Here is a 27,849-nt window from a genome sequence, read left to right as displayed (position 1 = left end):
ATATTACATGTTTAGAAAACTAACTAAAACGTTCTGAAATTATAGATAGGATAGATAGGATATGCATTGAGCGTGAGACACACGCATTTCACACACGCATTCCGTCTTCACCAGAGACCGTATATATATAGGCAGAGGCGGTCTTTACATAGAGGCGTGGCTAGGCAACTGCCTTGGGCCGCCTCCCACTGCAGCCCACTGTATGGGCCCCCTGATTAGCGGACTTATTTCTCGCATATTAATGTTGATGGGCCCCCTAGCAAAATTCGCCTTGAGCCCCCAAATTTCTAAGTCCGCCACTGTATATAGGCCTATACATATTTACGTTGGTGATAAAATATATGGAGTAGTTCTAAAGAGGAAAAACTCCACGAATCTCAAAGCTCACACAATAGGGCTAACTGTCAGTACCTTGACAAGCTAGCCTCTCTGAGTAGCTCCGCCGAAAGAGAAGCACCATCCCGGCTAGGTAGCACCGGGAAGGAGACAACCATAATGGACCGTTTTCACCAGTGATCATATAGGTGCTGGTTAGTTCACATGCAGGAAAACCGCAAGCGGGCGGATGCATTAGTTAATGTGTTGAGACTGGATGTCAACACGACTGGGTGACTCGATTGCCTTCAAAAAGTTTGGCTTTTCACACGAACCAAAATAGGGTTACGCTCCTATGTTCGTGTCTGTCCTTGGTCTGGCAATTTTCAGCAGCAATATTACACATTTTGCACTTCTATATTGTGGACTGTTGGTTGTTCAACAGTAATTGAATGCATTTTTTTTAATGGTATCTTTTGATGAGTTTTTTTACACAATATTTACTTTAAACTTTTTGAAACCTGCACCTGACAAATAACTTAAAGTATAAAAAACTAAAACTAATACTAGAACTAATGAAAAATAAACTAAAACTAAGCTCTAAAAAATAATTAAAACTAATAAAAACTAGCAAACATGCTCTAAAAACGAATTAAAACTAACTGAGTTAGAAAACAAAGTCACAATTAAATAAAAACTAAACTATAATGAAAAATCCAAAACCATTATAACCTTGGTCCAAACTGGACATGAGTTTGAAATGGTGTGGAACAGTGCCACTAGAAATGAACAGTAGATGCTAGGACCAAGAAGCATCACTAGTTCTCTGAGATGATAGCGAATCACTGTCTGCACGAGTGCAGGTTTAAAACGTCTACTAGATGAGACAGGTGAGAGAAACAGAACACTCCTGTCTGATGGATCAAAGGTCAGAGGTGAAATGGGAACACTAATGCAATCACTTTTGTTAATAAAAAAATTCAGAAACATCTCAGTTTGCAGAAGACATGTCAGGGTATGTATAGACAGTTGTCTTTAAAACTTCATGTACTGTTTTTCATGATCGATACCAGTTTTTTCCCTTGCTTTGCCAGAAGTCGTTAAATATGCAATTTCTTATAGATTTGGGTTCTTCACTTTTGCATTCCTGGCTAAGAGTGGTGGTCTCAGTGGTGGTTTCAATACCAGTCTCAGTGGTTTTTTGGGTTTCAGTTGGCTCAGAGTTCAGGATGTCTGTATCGGTGAGGCTGAGAACATCTCAATGGCACAAGCAGCAGGAACTATAATATATGCATCAGATCCAAGAGTAATCTATTGTAACCAGGAGCTGTCTGTTCCAGGAGTAATCTAGTGTAACCAGGAGCTGTCTGATCCAGGAAAAATCTAGAGTAAACAGCTCCTGTCTGATTCAGGAGTAATCTAGAGTAAACAGCTATCTGATCCAGGAATAATCTAGTGTAAACAGCTCCTGTCTGATTCAGGAGTAATCTAGTGTCAACAGCTCCTGTCTGATTCAGGAGTAATCTAGTGTAAACAGCTCCTGTCTGATTCAGGAGTAATCTAGTGTAAACAGCTCCTGTCTGATTCAGGAGTAATCTAGTGTCAACAGCTCCTGTCTGATTCAGGAGTAATCTAGTGTAAACAGCTCCTGTCTGATTCAGGAGTAATCTAGAGTAAACAGCTCCTGTCTGATCCAAGAATAGTCTAGTGTAAACAGCTCCTGTCTAATTCAGGAGTAATCTAGAATAGACAGCTCCTGTCTGATCAAGGCTCAGTGATTTAACCTGGGATTACATTGTTAAGTACAACAGGAATGTGGTGTTGATATTGATCAGACAGACAGATATCCTGAACCTCTACATGGAGAACTGGAAGACATGAATATTAAAAGCAGTAATGAGAGGATGAGCAGGTGCTCTTTCTGGGGTTTGGAGCTCTCGCTCAAGGCCAAGACTCCTTGTGCTGAACTCTCAAGCTCTTTCAGGTCCAAGACAGGACAGGTCACAACCTCTGTTAAAGAAGTTAACAGAACACTAATATCATTTTAAGAACAAGGACTTACAGCAGACAAATGTTATTGAAAAAACAAAAACGAAGAGTGTTGAAATTCAAGGGCTAATGAAATGAAAGTTTACTGTAGCCTATTTTTTATTCTAACCCCAACACGCGCACGCACGCGCACGCACGCGCATGCACGCGCATGCACGCAAACAAACCTTTCAGTAGAAATGCCAGGATTGCGCACAGAAGCCGCTCACTGATGGGAGAATTATCCATTCTTACTTGGCAGGTCAACGGTCTGCCCTTTGGATGTGTGTGTGTGTGTGTGTGTGTGTGTGTGTGTGTGTGTGTGTGTAACTGATGGTTGGTGGGGGCTAGTATATTAAGATTGTGTTCTGTTTGTTTTCAGAGTTCAGGGGCTGCAGTGGATGGAGCATCACTCTTCCACTGTACCCTCAAAGGAGACATTACCACACCATCTCTCTCTCTATGTCTCTCTCTCCATCTGTCTCTCTCTCTCTCTCTCTCTCTCTCTCTCTCTCTCCCTCTCTCTCTCTCCTGTCTGAATGAATGTAAATCTCTGTTAAGCACTACATTACTTACTATCAGTCTTTTTCTATCTGGGTCTCAATTGTGCCGAGCTCCCTCGAGACAGAACCGAGCGCCACACGCTGGCTGGATGTGCCAGCTAGACAGGGCATTTGCAGAGGGGAAGGGGTCACCTGAGAAGTGAGGTCTTTGAGTGAGAAGAACCACATTGTAGGAACCCAGAAGAAGAAGCAGGGTGTAATGGAGGGATGGAGTGCTGGTTCCTCCACTCAGAGCCACTCTGAGCCCCTACGGCAGGCAGGGAGAAAGATGATGTGGAGAGGGAAGGAGTGTCTCAGAGAGGCAGAGAGGGAGGGGTCTGGAGAGGAGGAGGAGCAGAGAGGGAGGGGCTTGGGGAGGAGGAGAAGCAGAGAGGGAGGAGCCTGTGAGCCTGTGCTGTCATCAATGAGGTGAGACAGAGAGAGGAGAGAGAGAGGGTGAGGGAGGGACAGGGAGAGGAGAGTGAGGGAGAGAGGGAAGAAGAGAGGAGGAGAGCAAAGCAGAGCAGGTCCAGCTGAAACATGGCTGGGAGTCTGTTTAACAGACGCTCGCTGGAGGAGGTGAAGTCCCTCGATTCTCTAGAGAACCCCAGAGGTGAGAGAGGGAGTGAGAGGGGGGGAGAGAGAGGGAGAGAGGGAGTGAGAGGGGGGGGGAGAGAGAGGGAGAGAGGGAGAGAGAGGAAGGGGGCGGGTGGGCTTGTTTTGTTTTTTGGGATGGCGGGTTGGTTTTAGGTAATCTTAATATAATATTGGTTGATAATGCTCACAAATGAATTTTTACAATAAAATGTTTTTATGGTTCTGTATCTATGATGTCATCGACACTGTCTTGACATGAAGCTGAATATGATGTCAGGTGAGATCAGCATTTTGACAGATGTTTAACTTGTAACTGTGGCATCTGCTGATGTTGGTGATAAGAGAAATCGTTGCAGTACAGATTTTAAATGAAACTGCTGCCTGTTTTTGGGGTGTATTTAAGCGTAAGAGAGAGGAGAGATAGCATACGAACATCTGATCAGTTCTGTGTATCTGTCTGCGTCTGGCCATGAAAGTGCTGAAAGTCACGTTTGTTGCAAGTGTTATTCTCTTTCTTGCTCTCTTCTTTTAGTGGTAACTCTCCCAGAGATCCATGTGATTTGGCGGGGCGGATACCATCCTCTTTCCTGCCCCAGATCACAGCACGGCGGGGTGTGTGTGCCCACGTGTGCCGACATTGTGGCAGACGTGCTGTGATGTTTGACAGAGTGTCGGCATCCATGTGAGGGGTGTGTGGCATGTATGTGTGGTCTGAGGTATGTGCATGTGGCGTGTGCGTGTGGCATGTAGCATGTGCATATGGCGTATGCATTTTGAGCCATGTTGATGAATAATGCATGAATTGCTCAGTCCGTCATAACGACTGGCATATGGTTGCTAAGCACTCGTGTAGGTCAGAAGGTCATGGTTACACCAGCCTGTCAACAGAACAGGCCATTGAGAGAGCTTGTGTGTGAGCGTGTGTCTGATCACTGGCTTTGGGTTCTGTTTTAATCCTTTATGCTTTTGTTGCCATAGAGAGGTTTGTGACCTGGTGAGTGTTGGGTCCTGCATTGAGGAGTTATGTAAGTGCCTCTGGAGCTTTATATGTGGAAGGTCGTACAGAAACCGTGCAGACGAGTTGGACGGAATAAGACCCTTGCTGTTGAAGAGACGATATGTCGTGGAAGTCTGTAATATTGTTTCCTTCTAGTTTCCATCCCATATGGAAAATGACATTATCTATGAGACAATCTATGAGGTATTCTGTGAGATTATCTATGAGACAATCTATGACATAGTCTATGAGATTATCCTTGTCAGGTAATACAGACCTGATGAGTTTAGTGGCTTTTGTTTGCTCAGAGGCAGTCAAATGCTAATAGGCGACTACGACACATCAGTACTGGAACTACGTCTAGTGGCAGCAGTGACACCAGCAGTCCAAGGCATCACTGTCCAGGGTTGGTCCAGGTGTGGCAACCGGCTCGCTGATATGGTTTTGAGAGGATAAATCATTGGCAACAGTTTCAGGTTTTGATGTGTGTGGTCAGACCATAAGGGTCACGCGGGACATCACCAGATGAGTGCCTGCACCGTAAGGGTCGTGTAGGAATCTAGACGTTAAGAAAAGGTTCAGACATCCAGCAACAAAGCAAATATCTATCATATCATATATCATGATAAGTCATATATCTTATATTGTTTAACATTATATATCATATATGTATAGAGACCACACGGGAATTATACGGGAGGCAAAATGGCTGTGAGGGTGGAGCATTCTGGTGGAGAAGCAAGACTGTGTATGTGTGTGTGTGCGTTTAGGCCGCTAGCCTGTATGCACACAGCAAAGCCTTGGGCCATGAACCCTAATAAACACACACACACACACACACACACACACACACACGCACACACACACAGTAATGTCAGTCTCTCCCTAGGCACCCACTGCTGGCTGGCATCTCTGTGAAGGTCTGACTCCCAAAGCCATTTAGCAGCACTGCAGTAATAATGTCTCTGGATTGAGTGAAATGTGATTTTTGCTTTTTGACAGATTCATTGCTCTTCCCGTCACAGTAGCTCATATACATCAGCGATGGTTCATTCAACTTCATTGACCTGCACAAGGGTGCGGAAAACAATTCACTTCATCCTCCGCCTTTGGCACAAAGCCCCAAGGAACCTTTTCCAGTCATCACAAGGTGTTTATGGGAAACATAGGCAGCTACACAGATATGTCCTGTTCAAGACACTGCTGTGTCCTTTCTGGTGAACGTCACTCTGTCTCACTGGGATTTCAACCTTAAATCCCAGTAAGGCGCCCTCTGATGTGCTCTTCATTATAGGGGAGGGACACAGTCAGCACCCAGGAGGGCCTCAGAAATGAAGTTTTAAAAATGATCACACATAATAAAAAGGAGGCAGAAAGAAGCTTTTGCAGTGCTGTGTTCACTTACATTTGCTTACATGTGCTTTTATATCTGCACATATTTCCTGTCATTAATGTGTAATGAGGTGTATCTCAGAATGCAGTTGATTCTCGGGACGTAAACTCAGCTAGGCGGTTCCATTTTATATTCTTTGATTGCAGCACAAATACCACCTTGAAAAATGAGCCCAGTTAATACTGTGCCCAGTTGTGTAGGCTGCTAGCAGCATCGCCGTGTTTGTACTGTATTCAGTGCAAAACTGACATCACCTTGTGACATCACCATGTGACATCACCATGTCAACCTGTCATAGTTTTCTTACCCTTAGCTCCCCACGAACCATAGCCATGCCTTTACTCTGCTTTTCTGTCGCTTCATCGCTCTATCACTCCATCGCTCTATCTCTCCAAGTTGTGCCTGGTTCTTTTATACTGGCTTGTCTTTTCATTGGCGTGGTTTGCTGTGGAGTCAAAGGAGTGCCCTCCCCCTGCGACATAAACAGGATATCGCTCAGACTATCTCAGGCTAAATAAACACAGTCACATAAATACACTGGGTGTAATCTCCACACTCAGTCTGCGCTTCATGTATGAGTGTGTGTGTGTGTGTGTGTGTGTGTGTGTGTGAAGACATGGGCAGAGGATGTGTGAGAAATGTCTTGTCTGTTTACCTGTTGTGATTGGCTGCCAGCCAACTCTGCCCCTACGTGTGTGAATGTGTGTGTAGGTTCATGCTTTTGTGGCATTTATTTCACAGTAGCTGATTAAACTTCTGGTGGCTGATAAATACTTAAAATGAGCTTTTTATAACTGATGCTGTTTGTCTAAACACAACTGTGTCAGAACACAGCAAGCTGAAGTATTGAAGCCTTATACACCTGGCACAGTTGTGGTTCAAACCTGATTTCCAGCAGGCAAGCCCACTGGGAAGAACATTCATTTTATCTGTGGGATTTTATTACACACATCTAGTGGTCCTGTCCCTGTCCCACACATTTAGTTAATTTGGCCCTTGGCAAATTCTGCAGAATGACTTGTATATTTATCACCATGACCCTGCCTGTGTGCCCTGGGATTTGAACCCATGACCTTGTGGTCACTAACTCTGTGCTCTATAAGCACTGCCTGGTCTACAGGGTGAGCTACACCCCACCCCAGCTGCTCCGCCACTCACTCCCAGTGCTGTGAGCACTTAAACACAGCACAAATGTGGGTGGAGGTGGAGTATGAGGTGTAGCAGGGCACCTCCTGGTGGAGCACTGTGTGATAGTTAAAGAGAATGATGTGAGCGCTGTAATCCAGGACCACGACCCTTTTCCAGAAGCTTCTGCACCTTTTCGTTAGGGAGGAGAGCTCTGGGGGAAAGGAGAGAGAAGGACAGACCGACTCTCTTGTCTTCCTGCTAGGCTGGCCTTGCTCATCAAAGCTGCACGGTCAAACCGGTTTGGAGACCAGGCACACACACATTCCCCACACACACGTTTTGCTGTTTGAGTGTTGCTTCATTGCTGCATTTGTATAATCAACTCAGTGTCTGCTCGGAGTGCATGTCGGTTTGAACGTAATGGATTGACGACATAATGATTGCTTGGTTTGTGGTTATATAATCAAACTAAATCTGTCTGTGATATCAGTAATGTCATGAAAAACAGGACAAGTGATGATAATCTGCTTAATGCTTACCTTAAGGCAACATCTGCTTGAATTAGGGCGTGTTTAATGCAAGTTATGAGAGATTTTTGAGATAGATCTTTCTGTTATGTATATGAGGTTAATTTTGCAAATGATATGTAAATGAGGCCTCTGTGTGCTGGTGTTTGTGACTCTTCGGCTCATTTGTGCTCAGATGCTCTGACTGTCATTCAGGGAGGGCAAATCTGCTCTCGTTTCTACACAGCTATTTGGATCAAACCCAGTGTATTGACTAATGGTTTCATTTTCTATACGTGTTTGAAAGATTCTACAGATGACGGTAGAGTACAGGCAAGCAAAGAGGAGTGTGCATGTGTGTGTCTTTTAATGGTGTGTATTTACAAGGGGAGAAATGGTGCGATGAGTGTACTAATCAAGGGTTTGGTGATGTTAGAGATTGACAGTCTTTTTAGGATGTGAGGAAGTTATGATAAGGAAAACAAATGAGGACCCGGAGAACTCTGAGAACCCAGATTACTCCGAGAACCCAGAGGACCCGGAGAACTCGGAGAGAAGTGTTTGCTTGTTGCTGTCAATCGTAATATGGGAGATGGAGAGTAAGAGGTTGAGGGTGTGGAGAACAGTATGTGTGAGAGAGACAGAGAGTGAGGGAGAGACAGAGAGAGAGAGACATACCCATCAGTCCAAGAAAGCCAGTATCCTCCCAACCCAACCTCAGGCAGCAATGTACCACATGACCCCTGGTTCCAAAGCTGGAGAACTGGAGTGTTACTGCCATCTGTTATCCAGAACAAGTTACTGCCCAACTGTCCAGACAGCCTTGTTTGAACCAAGGGATTTATTCAATGAGTGGAATGTCAAATTGTTTATTGATTATTTTAAACATAATAATGGGTATAATAATGGGTACAAGACCAAGACGAAGGGTCCAGTGGCCACCACCCCTCCCTGCACAAGACTCCTCCCACATCGGCATATCTGACGTCAGCCGTTAGATTTCAGCGCTAGGGTTAGAGACGGCTAGTGATCGTCATGGTAGAGCGTCACGGACTCTTCAGCTCTGTCCTGACCAGATTAACAGAGCGCTCAGAACTGGGCCGCTTCTGTTAGCGTGTGGGAGCAGCGCAGACGGGGGCTGAAGGCTGTGCTCCAAGCGTGAGGTCAAGCACGAGTATGAGGTCAGGTCCGAGTGTCACCGAGAGCCTCCCACAATGCCTCGGGGCCTGGCCGATGCTTGACATGTCTGATGCTATAAAGACAGCTGTCACGCACTCTCTCCTGCACTGGTGTGTATGCTGTGCGTCTACTTTTGGCCAAAGGCAACAATGAAAATATTAAATGTCTCCACCAGACAAAGACACGGTGGTGGGAAATGAAATGTGGCTCTGGGGTTCAAGCTGTAATGTGTCTGATGTGGGTCTTCAGAGAGCAACCTCATGGTCTAACAGCCCCTCTCTTTCATACCTCCACTTCCATCTCTCCTCTCCTCCTCTCTCCTGTACCTCCCTCCTCTCCTCTCTTTGCCTTTCCTGCTCTGTCAGTTCAGTTCAGCATTATTAGGATAAATGTTACTAGTAATGTTACTAGTATTGCCATACCAAATTAACATAAAGAGAAACAGGTAGGAATAGAGCAAAGGAAAGCACATTATTTACAAAATAATTCAATAACAATCAACCTTTCACTTGTCTCTCTGTCTCTCTCTTTTCCCCTCTGTCTCTCCCTCGCTGTCTCTCTTTTTGTCTCATACTGTCTCTCCCTGTCCTTCTCCTGTCTCTCTATCCCTGTCCTGTCTCACCCTCTCTCTCTCTCTCTCCTGTCTCCTTATCCCTCTCCTGTCTCACCCTCGCTGTCTCTCTCTGCCCTTCTCCTGTCTCTGTTTCACCCTCTCTCTCTCTCTCTCTCTCTCTCTCTCTCTCTCTATCTCTCCCGTCTCTATCCCTTTCCTGTCTCACACTCTCTCTCTCTCTCTATCCCTGTCCTGTCTCACCCTCTCTGTCTCTCTTTCCTGTCTCACCCTTCAGCCATGCACAGTGTCCTGGACACCCTGAGTGACAGCACAAGCTCCACTACGGCAAATGACCTCGACCTCATCTTCCTGAAGGGCATCATGGAGAGTCCAGTGGTGAGTGACCACCAGTGTTGCCATAGTTACTTTGAAACAGTAATCCGACTACTGACTACTGACTACTTCTTTAAAAAGTAACTCAGTTAAGTTACTGACTACTTGCTTTTAAAAGTAACTAAGTTAGATTACTTTTAGTTACTTTCAGCAGAGGCTGATCCCCCGCCCCTATAACATGAAAATGACTACCAGTTCTGCCAATACTCACTTTATTGACATGTATTTTAACCGGAACATCAAAAATGACACTGGCATTTGTAAACTTTTTCTAGAAATAGGCTTACATGTTTTTTAAATAAATAAATAAGACAGTCTTTCTGTTCAACTCCGGCCACTTACAGGTTTGCCAATTCTCACGCATTGAGCGTGAGACACACGCATTTGACTGTCTTCACACGCTCACACGCCACACTTTCGATATCTCACGCCGAAAAAAAATCTAGTTTATTTACCTCTGATCCATATCTATGATTCAATGAGTTACTAGTTCGATCTGGCGCCAACCACCGGCGATCGATAGATCGTGATATAGTACTGAATTTAGTCCATTTTACACCCCGCCCGGTAACAATTTACGTTCGCCGCCACCCCCCGGTTTTTTTTTCAGGTTTGACGTTGTGTTTTTGAAAGTAGACAGCACTCTGTCGCCAGCACAGAGTGTACAACGGACCTTAATGTTGTCATCCTTAGCCGAAATAAAATCAAAATAATGCCTGTACTTCCAGCTGCTAAAGGCGACCCTCTCCTTCCATCTGACTTTGGCGCCGCAGAAATGACATAACCGCGCAAGAAACGTGTAGCCAAAAAATAAGAATGAATAACCTACGTTCCCCCGAAATGCAGAAATAGTAACGCACGATGTTTTAAATAAGTAACTTTAATCTGACTACTAGTTTTTAAATAGTAGTTGCGTTAGACTACTCGTTACTGAAAAAAGTAGTCCGACTACAGTAACGCGTTACCGGCAGAGGCGGTCTTTGCATAGAGGCGTTGCTAGGCAATTGCCTTGGGCCCCTCCCACAGTAGGGCCCCCTTGTCTAGCTAAAGCCAGGTTCACACTACACGACTTTTCAGTCGTCCGGTTTTTGTGCCGTTCGCACTACACGACTGGTTGTGCTGTAATCGCGAGTCTTTCAGTTGTTGTGGCTTTCATACTACATGACTGATCGGCGACGCGGGCTCACGAATTACACGACTGGGGAATCGCCGACTCATCTGGCTGCCGTCCAAAAACACGAACACGAAAACGAAACTCTCGCGAGAACCAGCAAACACCACGTAGAAGAAAAAACAATGTACATGTACTCCACATTTTCGTTGTTATTATTATTATTATTATTTTTTACTGTTTAAACACTCCATAGTCCCAAATTGCCAGAATTATTTCATCTCTCCGTTGCAGTGAACATAGATACAATCAATTGCACTATTTCTCCAGTGCTGTCACAATAACTTAAACCCAGTGTTGTAGTAAAGTTGTAAGAAAGGTGAGGTTTTTGTGTGTTTGCTGGGTAACTGTTTTGAAAGCATTCTTGAAAGTTTTTGTACATTCTTCAGAGATATCTTCAGCGGTGCCGCGGTTCTCTCTCCGCGTTCCCATTGGCTGTAGCTAGACGCTGCTGGTGACTCAGTCGCCAACTGAGCTAGATATTAAACATGCTACATATTAAACATGCTACATATTAAACATGCTAGATATCTGCCGGTCGTCTGCGATGAGTCGGCGACCACTCGGCGAGCGTCTTTCAGCAGTTCACACTACACGACTGAGCGAGCGCCGAGTGATCGCCGATTTGCCTCCGACCACAGGTTTCTGTCGGCGATCTACAAAAACAGTCGGCGACTGAAAAACCAGCCGAAAATCGTGTAGTGTGAACCTGACTTAACTTATTTATTGCATATTAATGTTGATGGGCCCCCTAGCTAAATTCGCCTTGAGCCCCCAAATTGCTAAGTCCGCCACTGGTTACCGGCATCACTGGTGACCACACACACACACACATACACAGATGCTGGGAATAGAACTCCTCCACCTCATAATACAGCGCCTCCCTCTGGTGAATAAAGTGACTGCCCAGACTCAGCCGCCCAGAGGCCACAGCGAGGCCCCTGTCCTCCCCTACAGGGTGTTCACTGTTTTACTGCTTGGGCCAGACAGGATGCTTCGTCTATGCTGTGTTTGAGACTGCCGACTATCTCAATCAAAGTGTTAGGTGAAGAAATATAGGTACACACTGCCTGGAAATACACACAAACACACAGATCACTGTCTACTGAAGACAGCTTTCACCAGTGTGACATTTGAACTCCTCTGTGAGTGACACGGGTCTTTAGCCTTTGTTGAAAGACAGGACGGAAAGACAAGAGCACAGGAGTGAAAGGACAGATGCTCTGTCTGTAGCACTCTGGATATCACCATAGCACATCTCTGTCTCCATAGCACATCTCTCTCTCCATAGCATATCTCTGTGTTCTGTATCTCTCTCTCTCTGCACTGTATCTCTCTGTACTGTATAATTTTCTCTGTACTGTATCTCTCTGTACTGTATCATTTTCTTTGTACTGTATCTCTGTGAACTGTATCTCTCTCTCTGTACTGTAGTTCTCTTTGTAGCTCTCTGTATTTCTCAGTCTGCCTATTGTCAGCGTTTGCATTGCTATAATGTAAAAAAAAATTTTACAGAAAAATGTTCTTCATAGGACAAAGACAAGGGTACAAACAATACAAACACTTTGGCAGAATATTTCACAACACTGGAAATAAGCTTCCAGTAAATGAAACTATAGGACTATAAAAGCTAACTAACTGCAGAGGTGTAACTGTCTAGCTCCATTGAGCATGTACCTCTGCGTAACGTAGCCTTCTCACCCTGATTATCCAACAAGGGCGCACGTGCAGTATTACAAACTGTGACGGTGAATCTGCAGCCCCGGTGCTGTTTGCTGACGTCTCTCCCCTGTGAGACCGGCGGGTTTTAAGCTAGCGGACGTTTGACTTCATTACGCAACACGCATGAAATACAGAGCATGATGCTTGCAGCCACTTGCATACATACAACAACTGTGAGCTTCAAAACTCAGTCAAAACTCTCCAACTAAATGGAAAAATCAAACAAACAAACAAAAGCCTTTTTATGAACAAGAAAATAATTTGTTTTAAACAATTAGGGACTGTTCATGGCCCCTTTCAAGACAGCGGCTTGACAGAGTCCTGGTTCCGTTCAGTCCAGTGGCTGGACAGGGTGCTGCTTGTCTTCTCACTGCTGGGAAGCAGCACCACTGGTCAGACGCTGTAGTGCTACAGGATTATTCCTATTAAAGCTCCTGCCCAGCGGGTGCTGCTGCCTACATGTGCAGGTGAATTCAGAGCGTGTGGCGTGAGGCCGCTCCCCCCGCACTCCACCCACACCCCCGCTCTCCCCCCGCGCTCCACCCACACTCCACCCACATCCCCACTCTCCCCCCGCACTCCACCCACACTCCACCCACACCCCCGCTCTCCCCCCGCACTCCACCCACACTCCACCCACATCCCCACTCTCCCCCCGCACTCCACCCACACTCCACCCACACCCCCGCTCTCCCCCCGCACTCCACCCACACTCCACCCACATCCCCACTCTCCCCCCGCACTCCACCCACATCCCCACTCTCCCCCCGCACTCCACCCACACCCCCGCTCTCCCCCCGCACTCCACCCACACTCCACCCACATCCCCACTCTCCCCCCGCACTCCACCCACACCCCCGCTCTCCCCCCCGCACTCCACCCACACTCCACCCACATCCCCACTCTCCCCCCGCACTCCACCCACATCCCCACACTCCCCCCGCACTCCACCCACACCCCCGCACTCCACCCACACTCCATCCACACCCCCGCTCTCCACCCACACTCCCGCACTCCACCCACACCCCCGTTCTCCCCCCGCACTCCACCCACACCCCCACACTCCACCCACGCTCTACGTGCCCCCCCATACTCCACCCGCCCTACCCCCACACTCCACCCACACCCCCGCTCTCCCCCCGCACTCCACCCACGCTGTACGTGCCCCCCCATACTCCACCCGCCCTACTCCCACACTCCACCCACACCCCCGCACTCCACCCACCCTACCCCCGCACTCCACCCACACTCCACCCACACCCCCGCTCTCCCCCCGCACTCCACCCACACTCCACCCACACCCCCGCTCTCCCCCCGCACTCCACCCACACTCCACCCACACCCCCGCTCTCCTCCCACACTCCACCCACAGAGCAGGCAGTGTGTGTCCATGTGCTCTCTGGGAGAAGAACCTACAGTCTTGGTGTTACTAACACCACACACTGCCTGCTCTGCCATGTGACATCCAGGAGCACCATTTTACAGTTTATAACCTGTATTTGACAGTTTATAACATGTGCTGTATCATAATAATATACACCAAACCCTAGTAGAAATTTTCTAATGATGTTTAATGAAAGTGTTTATTTGTTTTCTTTGGCCTACACCAGTCATGGTAAATTCTCATTTTGGTTTGGTTTTGGTTTGGTTGATTTTATATCTTCTCAGAACTTGGACTTTTTATTTATTACGGAGACATGGATCAAATGTGGAGAATATAGCCAACTTGTTGAACTCTGTCCACAGAACTATCTGTATTTTAACTCTCTCAGACCCTGTGGCCGGGGCGGTGTCCTTGCCGCAGTATATCGTAATTGTATAAAATGTTCTCCAGTCAGTCTCAGAGAATTTTCAAGCTTTGAAATTTTGGCGTTTAAGATACTGTATGCAATTCCAGTCTTGTGCATTACTGTGTATCGCCCTCCAAAGTCAAACTGTAAATTCTTAAATTAACTAACAGAATTGCTGTCAGATGTGGTTCTCAATTTTGATCGGGTTCTACTTCTACTTGGTGATTTTAATATTCATGTAGACAAGAACACTGATGTGTTTGCGATTGAGTTTTTAAGAATTACAGAGTCTTTTCATTTTAGCCAACATGTCACTGGCCCAACCCACACTAAAGGGCATACTTTAGATCTGGTCTTTACTCAGGTTCTGACTGTTCGTTTTGTCTGTGTAGAAGATCTTGCATTATCGGACCACAGCAGTATTATCTTTGAGGCGAAACTTCAAGCCCCTGTTTCTAAACCTAAACGTACTGTTTGCTCTCGATTCCTCAATAATGAATCGGTAGTTAATTTTAATAGTCTTTTTTCTAATCTTTATAATCTAGTATCTCAGAATGATCAGGTAAACAAGCTGGCTACATGTTTTAATACTGTGTGTACCTCTATTTTAGATGAAATTGCTCCTATGAGAACCAGAACTAAACCACAAATAAATTCGTCCCCGTAGATGAATGATGAAATTATGGTTTTAAAAAGGAAACAGAGACAAACTGAACGAAAGTGGAAGCAAACAAAATTACAGGTCCACTATCTTTACTTAAAAGACCTGTTAGTTGCATTCAATGCACATGTACTGTAAAAGAGGCAAGAGAAGCATATTTGATCGCTGAAAACAGGCATAACCCACGATTTTTGTTTTCCACCATTGATTCGTCTTGTAAATGGTGATCGATTGTGAGAGGTTTTTAGCTTTTTTTGTAGGCAAAGTCAGAGACCTAAGAGCTAGTATTGTTGTACCTGTAACCGACTAACCTGTGTTTTCCTCTCCCGGTAATTTAGCTTATTTTACCCAGTTCGAACCTATTACCCATGAGAAACTGGTCTCTATTGTTCAGGGATTGCGCCCTTCATCCTGTCTGTTTGATATATTACCTTCAAAAATTTTAAAACAAGTCTTGTCTTCCATTGCCCCTTGTCTGCTGCAATTGGTAAACATGTCCTTTACTTCAGGTTGTGTTCCTGACTCTTTTAAACTGGCAAGTGTGGAGCCTTTATTGAAGAAAACTAATTTGGACCCATTAGTGTGTAGCAATTATAGGCCCATTTCTAAACTTCCTTTCATTTCAAAAATCTTAGAGAAAGCTGCCTAGAGAAAGAGTTGTAAATGATCTTTTAATGCATAGTGTCACAGGCAATGTTTCTGTCTTAATTCTTTTAGACATTGATCATGATATCCTATTAGAACGGTTACACAAGTGGGCTGGAATTTCTGGGATGGCACTAAAGTGGTTTCACTCTTATTTGTTAAATAGATCATTTGTAGTGTCGGCTGGGGGATGTCCGCACTAGCACCTCTTACCAGTGGGGTTCCACAAGGTTCTATTTTGGGTCCATTGCTGTTTTCCTTATATATGCTTCCCCTGGGTAACCTTATTCGTAGTTTTAATGTTGCTTTTAATTTTTATGCTGATGACACTCAGATTTATTTAGCTGTAAAACGAAATGATATTGGGAGACTGGTCAATCTTACCAATTGTGTCTCGGCTATTAAAGCCTGGTTGTCTGAGAACTTTCTTAGGCTAAATGGGGATAAGACAGATGCTCTTATTGTGGGTCCAGAGGATGTGTCCAAAAGGGTTCAGTTAGACCTGGATAAAGCTGGGTTGAAAGCAAGACCATATGTTAGAAATTTGGGTGTGATTTTTGATCCCCATTTAAATGTTGCTGGTCATACTAAAAAGCTTCTTCAATCATGCTTCCTTCAGCTTAGAAACATCAGCAAGACCAGAAACTTTCTGACCTTTTTGGACACTGAGAAACTCATTCATGCTTTTGTCTCTTCTCGGTTAGACTATTGTAATGCTCTGTTCACCTGTCTGAGTCAGAGAGACATGTCTCGACTGCAGCTTGTACAAAATTCAGCTGCTCGTTTTTTAACCAGGACAAAACATAGGGATCATATTACTCCAGTGCTGGCCTCTCTTCACTGGTTACCAGTGAGATATAGAATTGATTTTAAAATTTTAGTGTTGACCTATCAGGCGGTACACAATGAGGCCCCAGTGTTTATTTCCGAGCTTTTGTGTCCATATAATAATGTAAGGTCATTAAGGTCCTCAAACCAAGGGTTACTGACTGTTCCAAAAACCAAATTAAAGCTAAAGGGTGACCGGGCTTTTGCACCTTATGCTCCCAGATTATGGAATGATCTCCCTACTGACATCAGACTGTCAACATCGGTTCATGTTTTTAAGAAACGTTTAAAAACTCACTTTTACTCTCTTGCTTTTTGCAGAATATGAAAATTTGTTATGTTGACAGCTGTTACGTTGATTCGCGTGTGTTTTGATTACTTTTATTTAATTTTTATTTTGTTTTACTTTTTATCTTCTTGTCTGTAAAGCACTTTGTGAGCTGCTCTGGAAAAGTGCTATATAAATAAAGATTACTTACTAAAAAATGACAGAAATGATCTCAGATGTCTCAGAGATGTCATTCAGTGTCACGGAGATATCACTCACTTGAGCGCAAAACCATGACTAAGCATCTCACTCACTAGAGGGCAAACCATGACTCAGCGTCTCACTCACTAGAGCGCGAACCATGAGTCAGCGTCTTTTGGAACTGACTGACAAATGACCATTGACTGCACTTTTGTTGGGGTGTGTGTCCTGCCTCTGTGACTGACAAAAATCATTAGGATAAACAGCTGTAGGTTTGCAGGTTGGTAAATGAGAGTTCTGCATATTGGCCATCCCCCAGCTGTGTTAGTACGGCTCCACCTGTCTCTCGTCTCCCTGTCCCCCCCCAGGTTGTCTTGGTATAGCCCCACCCTAGCCCCGCCCCTAGCCCTGCCCCTAGCCGGCCCCCAGCTGTGTTTGCTCCTCCTAATACACAAGAGGAGTCACAAACTGTTTATATAAAGCATGAATATATCCAGCAACAATCTACCAAACACAGTACAGCCCTGTTCATTCTCTCTCCAGTTTTAATAATGTCATTACAAACATATTCATTGCTTGCAATGGAAGCATAACTCAGCTGTGCTGCGACCCAGCTGTGACTGATTCCTTGTGTGTTTGATGGTGTGTGTGTGTGTGTGTGTGTGTGTGTGTGTGTGTGTGTGTGTGTGTGTGTGTGTGTGTGTGTGTGTGAACCAGGCACACGAGCGATATGAAGAGCCCAAGCTGGAGGCAGTGAGGGATAATAACATGGAGCTGGTTCAGGACATCCTGAGAGACCTCTCCCCTCTCACCTCCAACACCTCCCTCACACAGCACAGCCAGATGGCCCACGAACTCGCCAGCATCCTCCAAGAGCCACACTTCCAGGTACACACACACACACACACACACACACACACACACACACACACACACACACACACACACACACACACACACACAGGCTCCATCAGAACTTAGCCAAGCTCTCTTATTGGCCTGCAGTCACTTTTGGAAACACACGACTCGGTAGCCTCCAAAACCTACGAGACTCCGCCCCCCAGCCCCTGCGCCTTCATGGACCCCGCCCTCAACAACCAGCCGGTTCCCCCCGATGCCGTTAGGATGGTGGGAATTCGCAAAGTCTCTGGAGAACACCTGGTAACTTATGGCTTTGTTTAATTCAGGCTTCATGAGAGTGATGTAGAGAACTTATAAGCAGCCCCAGCAGAACCTGAAGGCTGCTTGGTAGTGGTAGTTTTCATAGTGTGATGTTTCTACTGAACTTCTATGTCATATTCACGCTGCATTCAGGTTTTTTTCGTCCTGGCCAGCTCACCTTCTCTCGACCCCCGGGTGCCACCCGGTGGTTTCTCTGTGCTTGTGTGGGCAGGGCGTGACGTTCCGTGTGGAGGGGGGGGAGCTGGTGATTGCGAGAATCCTGCATGGGGGCATGATCGACCAGCAGGGCCTGCTGCACGTGGGCGACGTCATCAAGGAGGTGAACGGCACGGCGGTGGGCAGCGAGCCAAAGGTGCTGCAGGACATGCTGAAGGAGGCCAGCGGCAGCGTGGTGCTGAAGATCCTGCCCAGTTACCAGGAACCACACACACCACGGCAGGTGAGACACACACACACACACACACACACACACACACACACATGCGCGCACACACACACACACACACACACACACACACACACAGAACAGTGCTGAAGATCCTTCCCAGCCACCAAAAGCCACACACACAGCAGCAGGTGACAATGATAACACAGTGACTGATAACACAGTGACTGATAACACAGTGACTGATAACACAGTGACTGTGATAACACAGTGACTGTGATAACACAGTGACGGTGATAACGCAGTGAGGGTGATAACGCAGTGAGGGTGATAACGCAGTGACGGTGATAACGCAGTGGCTGATAAAACAGTGACTGATAAAACAGTGACTGATAACACAGTGACGGTGATAACTCAGTGACAATTATAACATAGTAAAAGTCATAATGCAATGACGGTAACAACGTAGTGGTAGTGATAACTCAGTGACAATTATAACACAGTAACAGTGATAATGCAGTGATGGTGATAACTCAGTGATAATTATAACACAGTAACAGTGAGAGAGAGAGGAGTGACTGATAACACAGTGATGGTGATAACACAGTGGTAGTGATAACTCAGTGACAATTATAACACAGTAACAGTCATAACGCAGTGACGGTCATAACGTAGTGGTAGTGATAACGCAGTAACAATGATAACACAATGGCTGTGATAATGCAATGTTGGTGATAATGTAGTGGTAGTAATAATACAGTGATAATTCATTAATAATGCAGTGATAATACATACAATGTTAATGTAGTAATAATGCAGCTATAATTTGGTATTAATGCAGTAATCATGCAGTAATATCACAATGATAATGCAGTGATAACAGTACTAATGCAGTTACAATGCTGCGCTAATACATTCATAATTTGGTGAAAATGCTGTAATTATGCACTGAGCCTACACCCACATTCTCCATGAACACAAGGTGTGACAGAAATCATCACCACTGCTCTAACCCACGCACTAATGCTATGGTTGAACATCTCCCTCAAAGCATCTTGGTGTTGCTGTGAATAGTATCAGAGTGTCTCTCTGATGCGGAGAAGCTCCCCCTTCCTGTCTGCCATCACAGCCCTTCACACGTCTTCCTGCCACCATCATACAGGCTGGGAGAAACTCTGCCCACCACGCTGACCTCACTCCCCACCAACAAACAGCCCCTCCCATCAACACTGCAGATTGGCTCACATGTGAGGGATACAGCCAGTGGCACATGATCAGCAGTACTGGGCTAGTGGGAGGGGCTAGGAGAGAGGGAGGGGTTGGCCTTCCACTCCATGAAGATGACATGATGACACAGGAGCGTAGGAGAGTAAGAACCGAGCCACACATACAAACCAGAAGACGTTCTGCATATTGCTTGCGAGACTGAGCAGATAAGCAGGATGTCTGTCTGAATGTGGGTGGCACGTGTTCTCACGGTCTGGTGCATGTGAAGAGCCTCGCGACCGAGTTTCTGCCCGACGTTTCACGCCTGGCACCGTCACGCCCGTAGGGGAACCGCTGCGGGATTTCGGTCTAGACGAAGCGGAGATGTGAGAATGTCAGTCCCTGAGTGCGAGAGAGGGGGGACGTCCTCTAGCGTGTTTTAAAGATAAAAAAAACCGCAACATATTCCAGACCTGGGTCGAAGAAGATGCAGTAAATGTGGGTTTCTTTTGTGTGTTTTTGTCACTTTTCTTAGTTAAAGGCTCAGAATGGGTGGACATGAGCTTTAAACTGATGTTGTGACTCCTCTTGTTGCTTCCAGACTCTCTGTGATTGGTCTAAATCAGTGTTTCTCCCTCACCTAAAACCAGTGCACCCAGAATTGTATAGTAAAGAATCCTGATGTGAATTATCATGATAAAGGCAGCATGTGATCAAATTGCCTACCTCTGGCCAGTGGAAGAGCTTTGCGTCTATGTGTGTCAGACACATTCTACCTGTTCAAACTCTGCTTCCTCCTGCTCGTGATGTATATGTTTTTTTCCAATGGTTAGTTAGTGTGTACAGACTTATCGTGTTTTGTGCCAAAGTGAGAGATATCATGTCATTTCCAGTTGACACTGGAGAGGCAGAAATGGGACATGACTGTGATCTAATCACAAGATTGTTTGTGTTTGTGTTTCAAAGGACATACAGGTGACAAAATGAATTTATGAAGTCCTGCAATAAATTTGTTTTTGGATTTGGGTGGTGTTCTGCTGTGTTTGGGGTGGTGGTCTGCCATGTTTGTCTGGAACACACACAGGCTGAAGGTTTTACGGAAAACACACACGGTGGAGATTTAATGGAAACAGTGTAGAGGTTTAATGGAACACACAGGATGGAAGTTTTATTTAACATACAGTGTGGACATTAAATGGAACACACACAGGGTGGAGGTTTTATGGGGCACGCACTGGGTGGAGGTTTAATAGAACACGGTGGAGGTTTTATTGAACATGCAGGGTGGAGGTTTCATGGAACACACACAGGGTGGAGGTTTCATGGAACACACAGGGTGGAGGTTTAATGGAACACACAGGGTGGAGGTTTCATGGAACACACAGGGTGGAGGTTTTACTATAGCGGAAGAGTGGTAGACCAGCTGAGCTTCAGCTGCATTGGTTCTGAGAGCTGCTGAGAGCCGGTGCATCTCACACAGGACTTGGACACCTCTGAAATGAGACCAGCGTTGGCACGCCTAGTCTGTTCCTGCTTGTGCTCCTGTGAGGCTGAACAGAGTGGCTAGGAGAGATAAGGAGGGACAGAGAGATGAGGAGAGATGGACAGAGAGATGAGGAGAGATGGACAGAGATGAAAGTAGTGATGGACAGAGATGAAAGTAGAGATGGACAGAGATGAAAGTAGAGATGGACAGAGATGAAAGTAGAGATGGACAGAGATGAAAGTAGAGCTGGACAGACATGAGGAGAGATGGACAGAGATGAGGAGAGATGGACAGAGATGAGGAGAGATGGACAGAGATGAGGAGAGATGGACAGAGATGAAAGTAGAGATGGACAGACATGAGGAGAGATGGACAGAGATGAAAGTAGAGATGGACAGAGATGAAGGTACAGATGGACAGAGATGAGGAGAGATGGACAGAGATGAAGGTACAGATGGACAGAGATGAGGAGAGATGGACAGAGATGAAGGTACAGATGGACAGACATGAGGAGAGATGGACAGACATGAGGAGAGATGGACAGAGATGAGGAGAGATGGACAGAGATGAAGGTACAGATGGACAGAGATGAGGAGAGATGGACAGAGATGAAGAGAGATGACGGTAGAGATGGACAGTATGAAAGTAGAGATGGACACAGATGAGGAGGGATGAAGGTAGAGATGGACAGAGATGAAGGTAGAGATGGACAGATGAGGAGAGATGGACAGAGCTGAGGAGAGATGGACAAAGATGAAGGTAGAGATGGACAGAGATGAGGAGAGATGGACAGAGAGATGAAGTTAGACATGGACAGAGAGAGGGGAGAGAGGTGGAGAGCTGAAGGTAGAGAGATGGAGAAATGGAGATGGAGGCATACTTTTCATGCCTTGGTGCTGCATAGCAACATTCCAGTGAAGAACAAGGGTCTAGGGTTGCCATGGTGACCAGAACCCCCCCATTATTCCTTCCATCTCTTTTTTTCTCTTTCTCAGTCTCTCTCGTGGGCTCCCTCATTTCTCTCTGGGTTGCTCCAGTGTTTTTCTTAGTATCTCTGGGGTCTTCTCCTCTCTTTCTCAGCACGTCTCCCCGTCTCGTGGGCGGGGTAGATGTTGTGATGTCACTGCCCTCTTTTTAGTTCACACTGCAGACATTGTTGCTGGAAGCAAACAAATAAAGCACTCTCAGTGACGAGCTGAGTGTGTGTACAGTGTGTATGCGCACTCGTAAACAATGTGTATTTTTAGCTGCTGTTCTGCCACTTACATATGCCAAGTGTGTGTGTGTGTGTGTGTGTGTGTGTGTGTGTGTGTGTGTGTGAGACAGAGAGAGCTGTCTGACACTATATGACTAGTGTGATGAGTAGAGTGGAGAGCAGGGGAGAGAGAGAGAGTGAGGAAGAGTTTGGAGACAGTTGAACTATATTGAACTTAATTATTGTTGTAATTGTAATTAAAATATTTATTATGCATAGTAGACTAGAGTACAGCAGGTCTGTCTTTTAGTAAAGCTAATAAAATGAATTTGGGAGAAGAATTTTTAAAAAGCGTCAAAACTGCTTTTACACCACAGTGCCCTCTAGTGGTAAATTGTAGAATCCTTGCATCTACATTGGGATGCCAAAGACTGACCCATCAGAGGACATAGTTGTTCTGATGTTTGTGTAGCCAATCAGCAGTGAGAGTGAGAAGGGAAAATGGACACGAATGGCACACGAATGGTAGCCTTAGCAGAGTCCCGCCTCCTTGTCGCTGCACACACACCACCACCATTCTCTCTCTCTCTCTCTCTCTCTCTCTCTCACACACACACACACACACACACACACACACACACACACACACACACATCTGTGGATCTGTGATCCTTTGTGCGGTGATGCTGCACATCTTCCATGTTATCACACATCCACACTGGGTGGGGGTAACAAAACACAGGGTTGGGGTAACAACATACTGGGTGGGGGTAACAGAACACACTGGGTGGGGGTAACAACACAGGGTGGGGGTAACAGAACACAGGGTATGAGCACACACAGAGTGGGGGTTTCACAGAGCCCTGCTACAGCTGAATCTTGAGATGCTACTTTCACATATATTTTCATATATAAGTGCTACATCTAGAAACATGTTATTGCTGGGGAAATGAGGTGCTATAATGGTTATGCTGGTTATACTGGTTGTTGCAGGGCTGGATTCTCCTTCACACAGCCTGTGAACTTCTAGTTAATCTGTCACATTCAAAGCCCTCACATTCCTGGCAACGCGTGGCCGAGCTGGGTGGAGGCCATGCTGCAGTGCGAGGTCTCTCTCGTTGACTAACACTCAGGTCTTCAGTCCTGGCCTGGAACTGAAAATGGAGACAGATGGAGGCAGACGGAGGCAGACGGCCTTATCAGATGGAGGAACGATAGGCTGAACATACATGGGGGGGGGGGGGGGGGGGGGGGGTTTGGGGGAGCTGCTCCTCCGGTGTGCTCCTCCAATCTGCTCTTCTGGTCTGCTCCTCCGGTGTGCTCCTCCGGTCTGCTGCTGGGTGCTCAGACTAAGCTCCACCCTGTAAGCATCCCACCACCTCATTCAGCCAATGAGAAACAGTGGTTGCTGACACCTGGGTGACTTATGGTTTTGACTGGGCTGTCTAGTAGTTCACTGTGCGGTACCACTGGGGTTCTGTTGTTATGGGTGCCGAGTTCTGCTGAAGAGAGAGAGAGAGAGAGAGAGAGAGAGTCAGAGAGCATGGCAATAGGTCCATGTGGACAAGTGCTTCTCTCTCTCGCCCCCATGTGGATGTACTAGGAAGTGTCTCCACCTGTCTCCACCAACCCTGTGCTTCTGTTGGGACGGTGGAACTGTCCCTCCCTGCCACCATCTGTCTCCTTCTTGCCTGTGCTCTCTGTTTACATCTTTAATGTGCCACTACCATCACTGTCTGCTCACAGAGTCATTGCTGAAATATGAAACATATAAGCATCTTTGTCAGAAGAATTTACAATACAGTAGGAGGCCATCCTGAGCTAAAGAAGGAGGGGGATGACGACCAGGCACCAGAGAGAAACCGACTGTGTTTCAGCTGTAATCAGAGATCTGTGTGTGTGTGTGTGTGTGTGTGTGTGTGTGTGTGTGTGTGTGTGTGTGTGTGTGTGTGTGTGTGTGTGTGTGTCCGTCCTCAGGCGTTTGTAAAATGCCACTTTGACTATGACCCCGCTCATGATAACCTGATCCCCTGTAAGGAGGCGGGGCTCAGGTTCAGCAGTGGAGACATCCTGCAAATCTTCAACCAGGAGGACCCTAACTGGTGGCAGGTGTGTGTGTGTGTGTGTGTGTGTGTGTGTGTGTGTGTGTGCGCGTGTTTATGAGTGCGTATGTATATGTGTGTGTATGTATATATATGTATGTATATATATGTATGAATGTACGTGTGTGTATAGGTGTGTGTGTGTGTGTATGAATGGGTATATGTGTGTATGAACACTGAACACCCCCCCTCCCCCCACAGGCGTGTCGTCTGGAGGGGGGCAGTGCTGGGCTCATACCCAGTCAGCTCCTGGAGGAGAAGAGGAAGGCCTTTGTGAAGAGAGACCTGGAGCTCACCGCAGCAGGTGGGCAAGTGCACACACACACACACACACACACACACACATACGCACGCACACACACACACACACACACACACACACACACACATATACACACATATACACACACAGACAAACATGCACAGTGACCACACACACATACACACATACACAGTAAACACACACACACACACACACACAGACATACACATCCAGTAAACACACACACACACCCAGCAAACACACATACACACCCAGCAAACACACACATACCCAGCAAACACACACACACACACACACATACCCAGCAAACACACACACACACACACATACCCAGCAAACATACACATACCCAGCAAACACACACACACCCAGCAAATGCAGGCGCACAGGCAGATTTCACGGTCATGCGAGGGTTTGAGAGAGCAAGAGTGAGGAGGAGAGAGAGGACGACTAGCAGGAGACATGATGGAGTGAACCATTCCCCTCTCATCTACATGGCTCTATATTTCACATTAATTTCTCTTTAAAGGTGCATGAATTACTCTAATGTTCTTACTAATTCAAACTGTGAAATGTTTCGTGTGTATTAATGACCTGAGAAAACACGGAGAGTGACTCTAGATGACCAAATCGTCCTGTTCTCATATACTGTTATAGTTTCACTAGCAAGACCCGTTCTTCTGTAGTGTGGAACACCATATATCATGGCAAAATGCCAACACACCCAAACACGGACGATGGAGGTGCCTCCTCTGGCTAAACCCCACAGCTGTGTTGAATGTGTAGTCCTCGGTGAACAGGAAATGTAATGGTGTTCTGTCCTAATCTGCCCAGATGAATGTAGCAGTTGTGTGCTGGGAAGAGCAGAGCCGTCCTGGTGCTGATCGAGCGTCTGAAATTTCCCGTTGTTTACCTACTTAACCATTAGAGGGGACACTTCTTGAATCTCAACTGATGCACCTTTGCCTGCCCCTGATCTGACCATCACAAGATCAGAAGTTCAACCTCGACGAGGGGACAGGAAAGCTGGCATGACTCAGCATTTTGAGGAGACTGGAGAAAAGACGACTCAGCAGATCTGTCTAACGCTTCCTCCTGCTCACCTCAATATGCCTGCTGTTTCCTGTAATCCCATTTTTAGATTTAAGCGTGAACAAGACAAACACAGGTCCCATGAACCTCCTCGTCCTCATGCTGGCTGTCGGTGCTGTTGTCTGTATTAGCTGGCTCGTCTGTGCTGATGTCTGCAGGTTCTCTGTGTGCAGGCATGGGGGGGAAGAGAAAGAAGAAAATGATGTACCTGACCACGAAGAACGCAGGTAACCCTCCCTCATCCTGTCCGCCTCTGCCGCTTCCTTGTTCTTCTGGAGTCCGTTGCTGTGGCATTTCCATGGTGTCACTGTACTCGAACTCTCGAGAATTTTACTCTCGTGCCCCTGTGATTTGCACCGGATTGACGTGAAGTTAAACATTTGGGGGGGGGGGGGGAGGTGTGAGTAGACCACGGCGTTCCGTGGTGGTGGCACTCGTGCTACTCGTGCACCAAGCGAGGTGTGTGTCATCACCCCCAGAGTTCGACCGGCATGAGCTGAGGATCTACGAGGAGGTGGCCAAGGTGCCTCCCTTCCGGAGGAAGACGCTGGTCCTGATCGGCGCACAGGGAGTCGGGCGCCGCAGTCTGAAGAACAAACTGCTGGTGTCAGAACCACACCGCTACGGAACGACCACGCCCTGTCAGTGCTCTCACACACACACACACACACACACACACACACACACACACACACACACACACACACACACACACACAAACATTTTGTTTATTAAATGCCCTATTTTCTGTGTTGCTGAATCATTCATCAGTCCATACAGTTGAATCACTTTAATAATTTTAGTTCTTGGTTAATAAATCACTGTGATAAACCTGCTAATCTCTCATGTTCTGCCCCTTGGCCAGTGCTTGTTTGCAGTTATAGTCTTATCAGCAAAGGCAGGAGCTTGAACCTGACATGCTGAACCAGTGGGCCTGAGTTTTCCGACTGGCCCTTTGCCAAGAGGACTATAGCCATCTTATTACCATCTAATAACCATCTTATAACTGTCTTATAATGTCTTATTACCTGTTATTGTCCTGCCCGCATCCATAGACACGTCTCGCAAGCCAAAGGTCCACGAGAAGGAGGGACAGATGTACCTGTTCATGTCCCGCAACGAGATGGAGACGGACATCCGAAACGGCCGCTACCTGGAACACGGCGAGTACGACGGCAACCTGTACGGCACCAAGATCAACTCCATCCACGAGGTGGTGGAGGCCGGGAAGATCTGCATTCTGGATGTCAACCCACAGGTACCATGCCGGAGACAAAGGGTCCGCCCGCACCACTTGGGTCCACATGACTCGTTTGTTTAGGAGCTGCAGTCAGCTCAACTGCACCATGTACTGGCCACGCATGCTAATGACCTGTACCGTGTTTCTGTTGGACATTCGTCAGTGATGGTGTGCTGTGGATGGCAGGTCAATTCGATGGTGACGGTGTGCTGTGGACATTCTCTTGCAGGCTCTCAAGGTCTTACGCACGTCCGAGTTCCTCCCGTTCGTCGTATACATCGAAGCGCCCGACTTTGAAGTCCTTAAAGACATGAACAGGTCTGCTATTGAGGCCGGTGTCATCACCAAACAGCTCACGGTACGCCTTTCACGTCTTTGAAAATGTAAATCCTGAATTCCTCCTACAGCCGAGGTTCCTGACACGCCGTCAGAGTAGCAGGAGGGTGTGCCTCAGCGCACACCTCAATCTCAAACTGGGATTTCACACTGCCAGACTCCGGGGCTGCCCAGCGGAGTTCTATTGCCCTGCTGGGGTAAACTGCATCTGAACATCTGCCTCACAGCTGCAGCCTGGAGCAGATGCGGACGCAGACGAGAGATGGTCTTGCTCCCCAGTTTCTCCTTTAACTGCTGACGTGAAATTGTTTGGTGAAAGTTGTTGAAAGGCGGACAAATCTGGTTGATTTCACATCACTGGGTATTATAATCATATGATGGATAGTCAGTTATTGTATAATATCCACAGTTTGTTTTGTTAGATA

The 27,849-nt window shown here is 46.5% G+C and overlaps 1 protein-coding gene across 8 annotated transcripts in view; it reads left to right on the top strand.

Moving 5' to 3' along the window:
* Positions 1-27,849, top strand: part of mpp2b (MAGUK p55 scaffold protein 2b) — a 49,265-nt gene that overhangs the window by 18,858 nt on the left and 2,558 nt on the right. For 4 of the 8 annotated variants that reach the window (XM_077001041.1, XM_077001038.1, XM_077001039.1 and 1 more), the window contains 10 exons: positions 9,534-9,634; positions 17,635-17,805; positions 17,923-18,078; positions 18,311-18,538; positions 24,349-24,480; positions 24,675-24,777; positions 26,007-26,075; positions 26,328-26,489; positions 26,904-27,106; positions 27,318-27,446. In XM_077001041.1, coding sequence (XP_076857156.1) covers positions 9,536-9,634; positions 17,635-17,805; positions 17,923-18,078; positions 18,311-18,538; positions 24,349-24,480; positions 24,675-24,777; positions 26,007-26,075; positions 26,328-26,489; positions 26,904-27,106; positions 27,318-27,446 — 1,452 coding nt within the window. In that variant the 5' untranslated portion in view covers positions 9,534-9,535. Of the gene's footprint in view, positions 1-3,392; positions 3,499-4,015; positions 4,095-4,146; positions 4,172-9,533; positions 9,635-17,634; positions 17,806-17,922; positions 18,079-18,310; positions 18,539-24,348; positions 24,481-24,674; positions 24,778-26,006; positions 26,076-26,327; positions 26,490-26,903; positions 27,107-27,317; positions 27,447-27,849 lie in introns of those variants that run through there. The other 4 variants (XM_077001037.1, XM_077001036.1, XM_077001042.1 and 1 more) reach the window with 4 other exon arrangements.

This window comes from Brachyhypopomus gauderio, chromosome 3 (genome assembly GCF_052324685.1).
Source record: "Brachyhypopomus gauderio isolate BG-103 chromosome 3, BGAUD_0.2, whole genome shotgun sequence".
NCBI classification, from domain to species: domain Eukaryota; kingdom Metazoa; phylum Chordata; class Actinopteri; order Gymnotiformes; family Hypopomidae; genus Brachyhypopomus; species Brachyhypopomus gauderio.
This window is presented reverse-complemented; position numbering and strand designations above follow the sequence as displayed.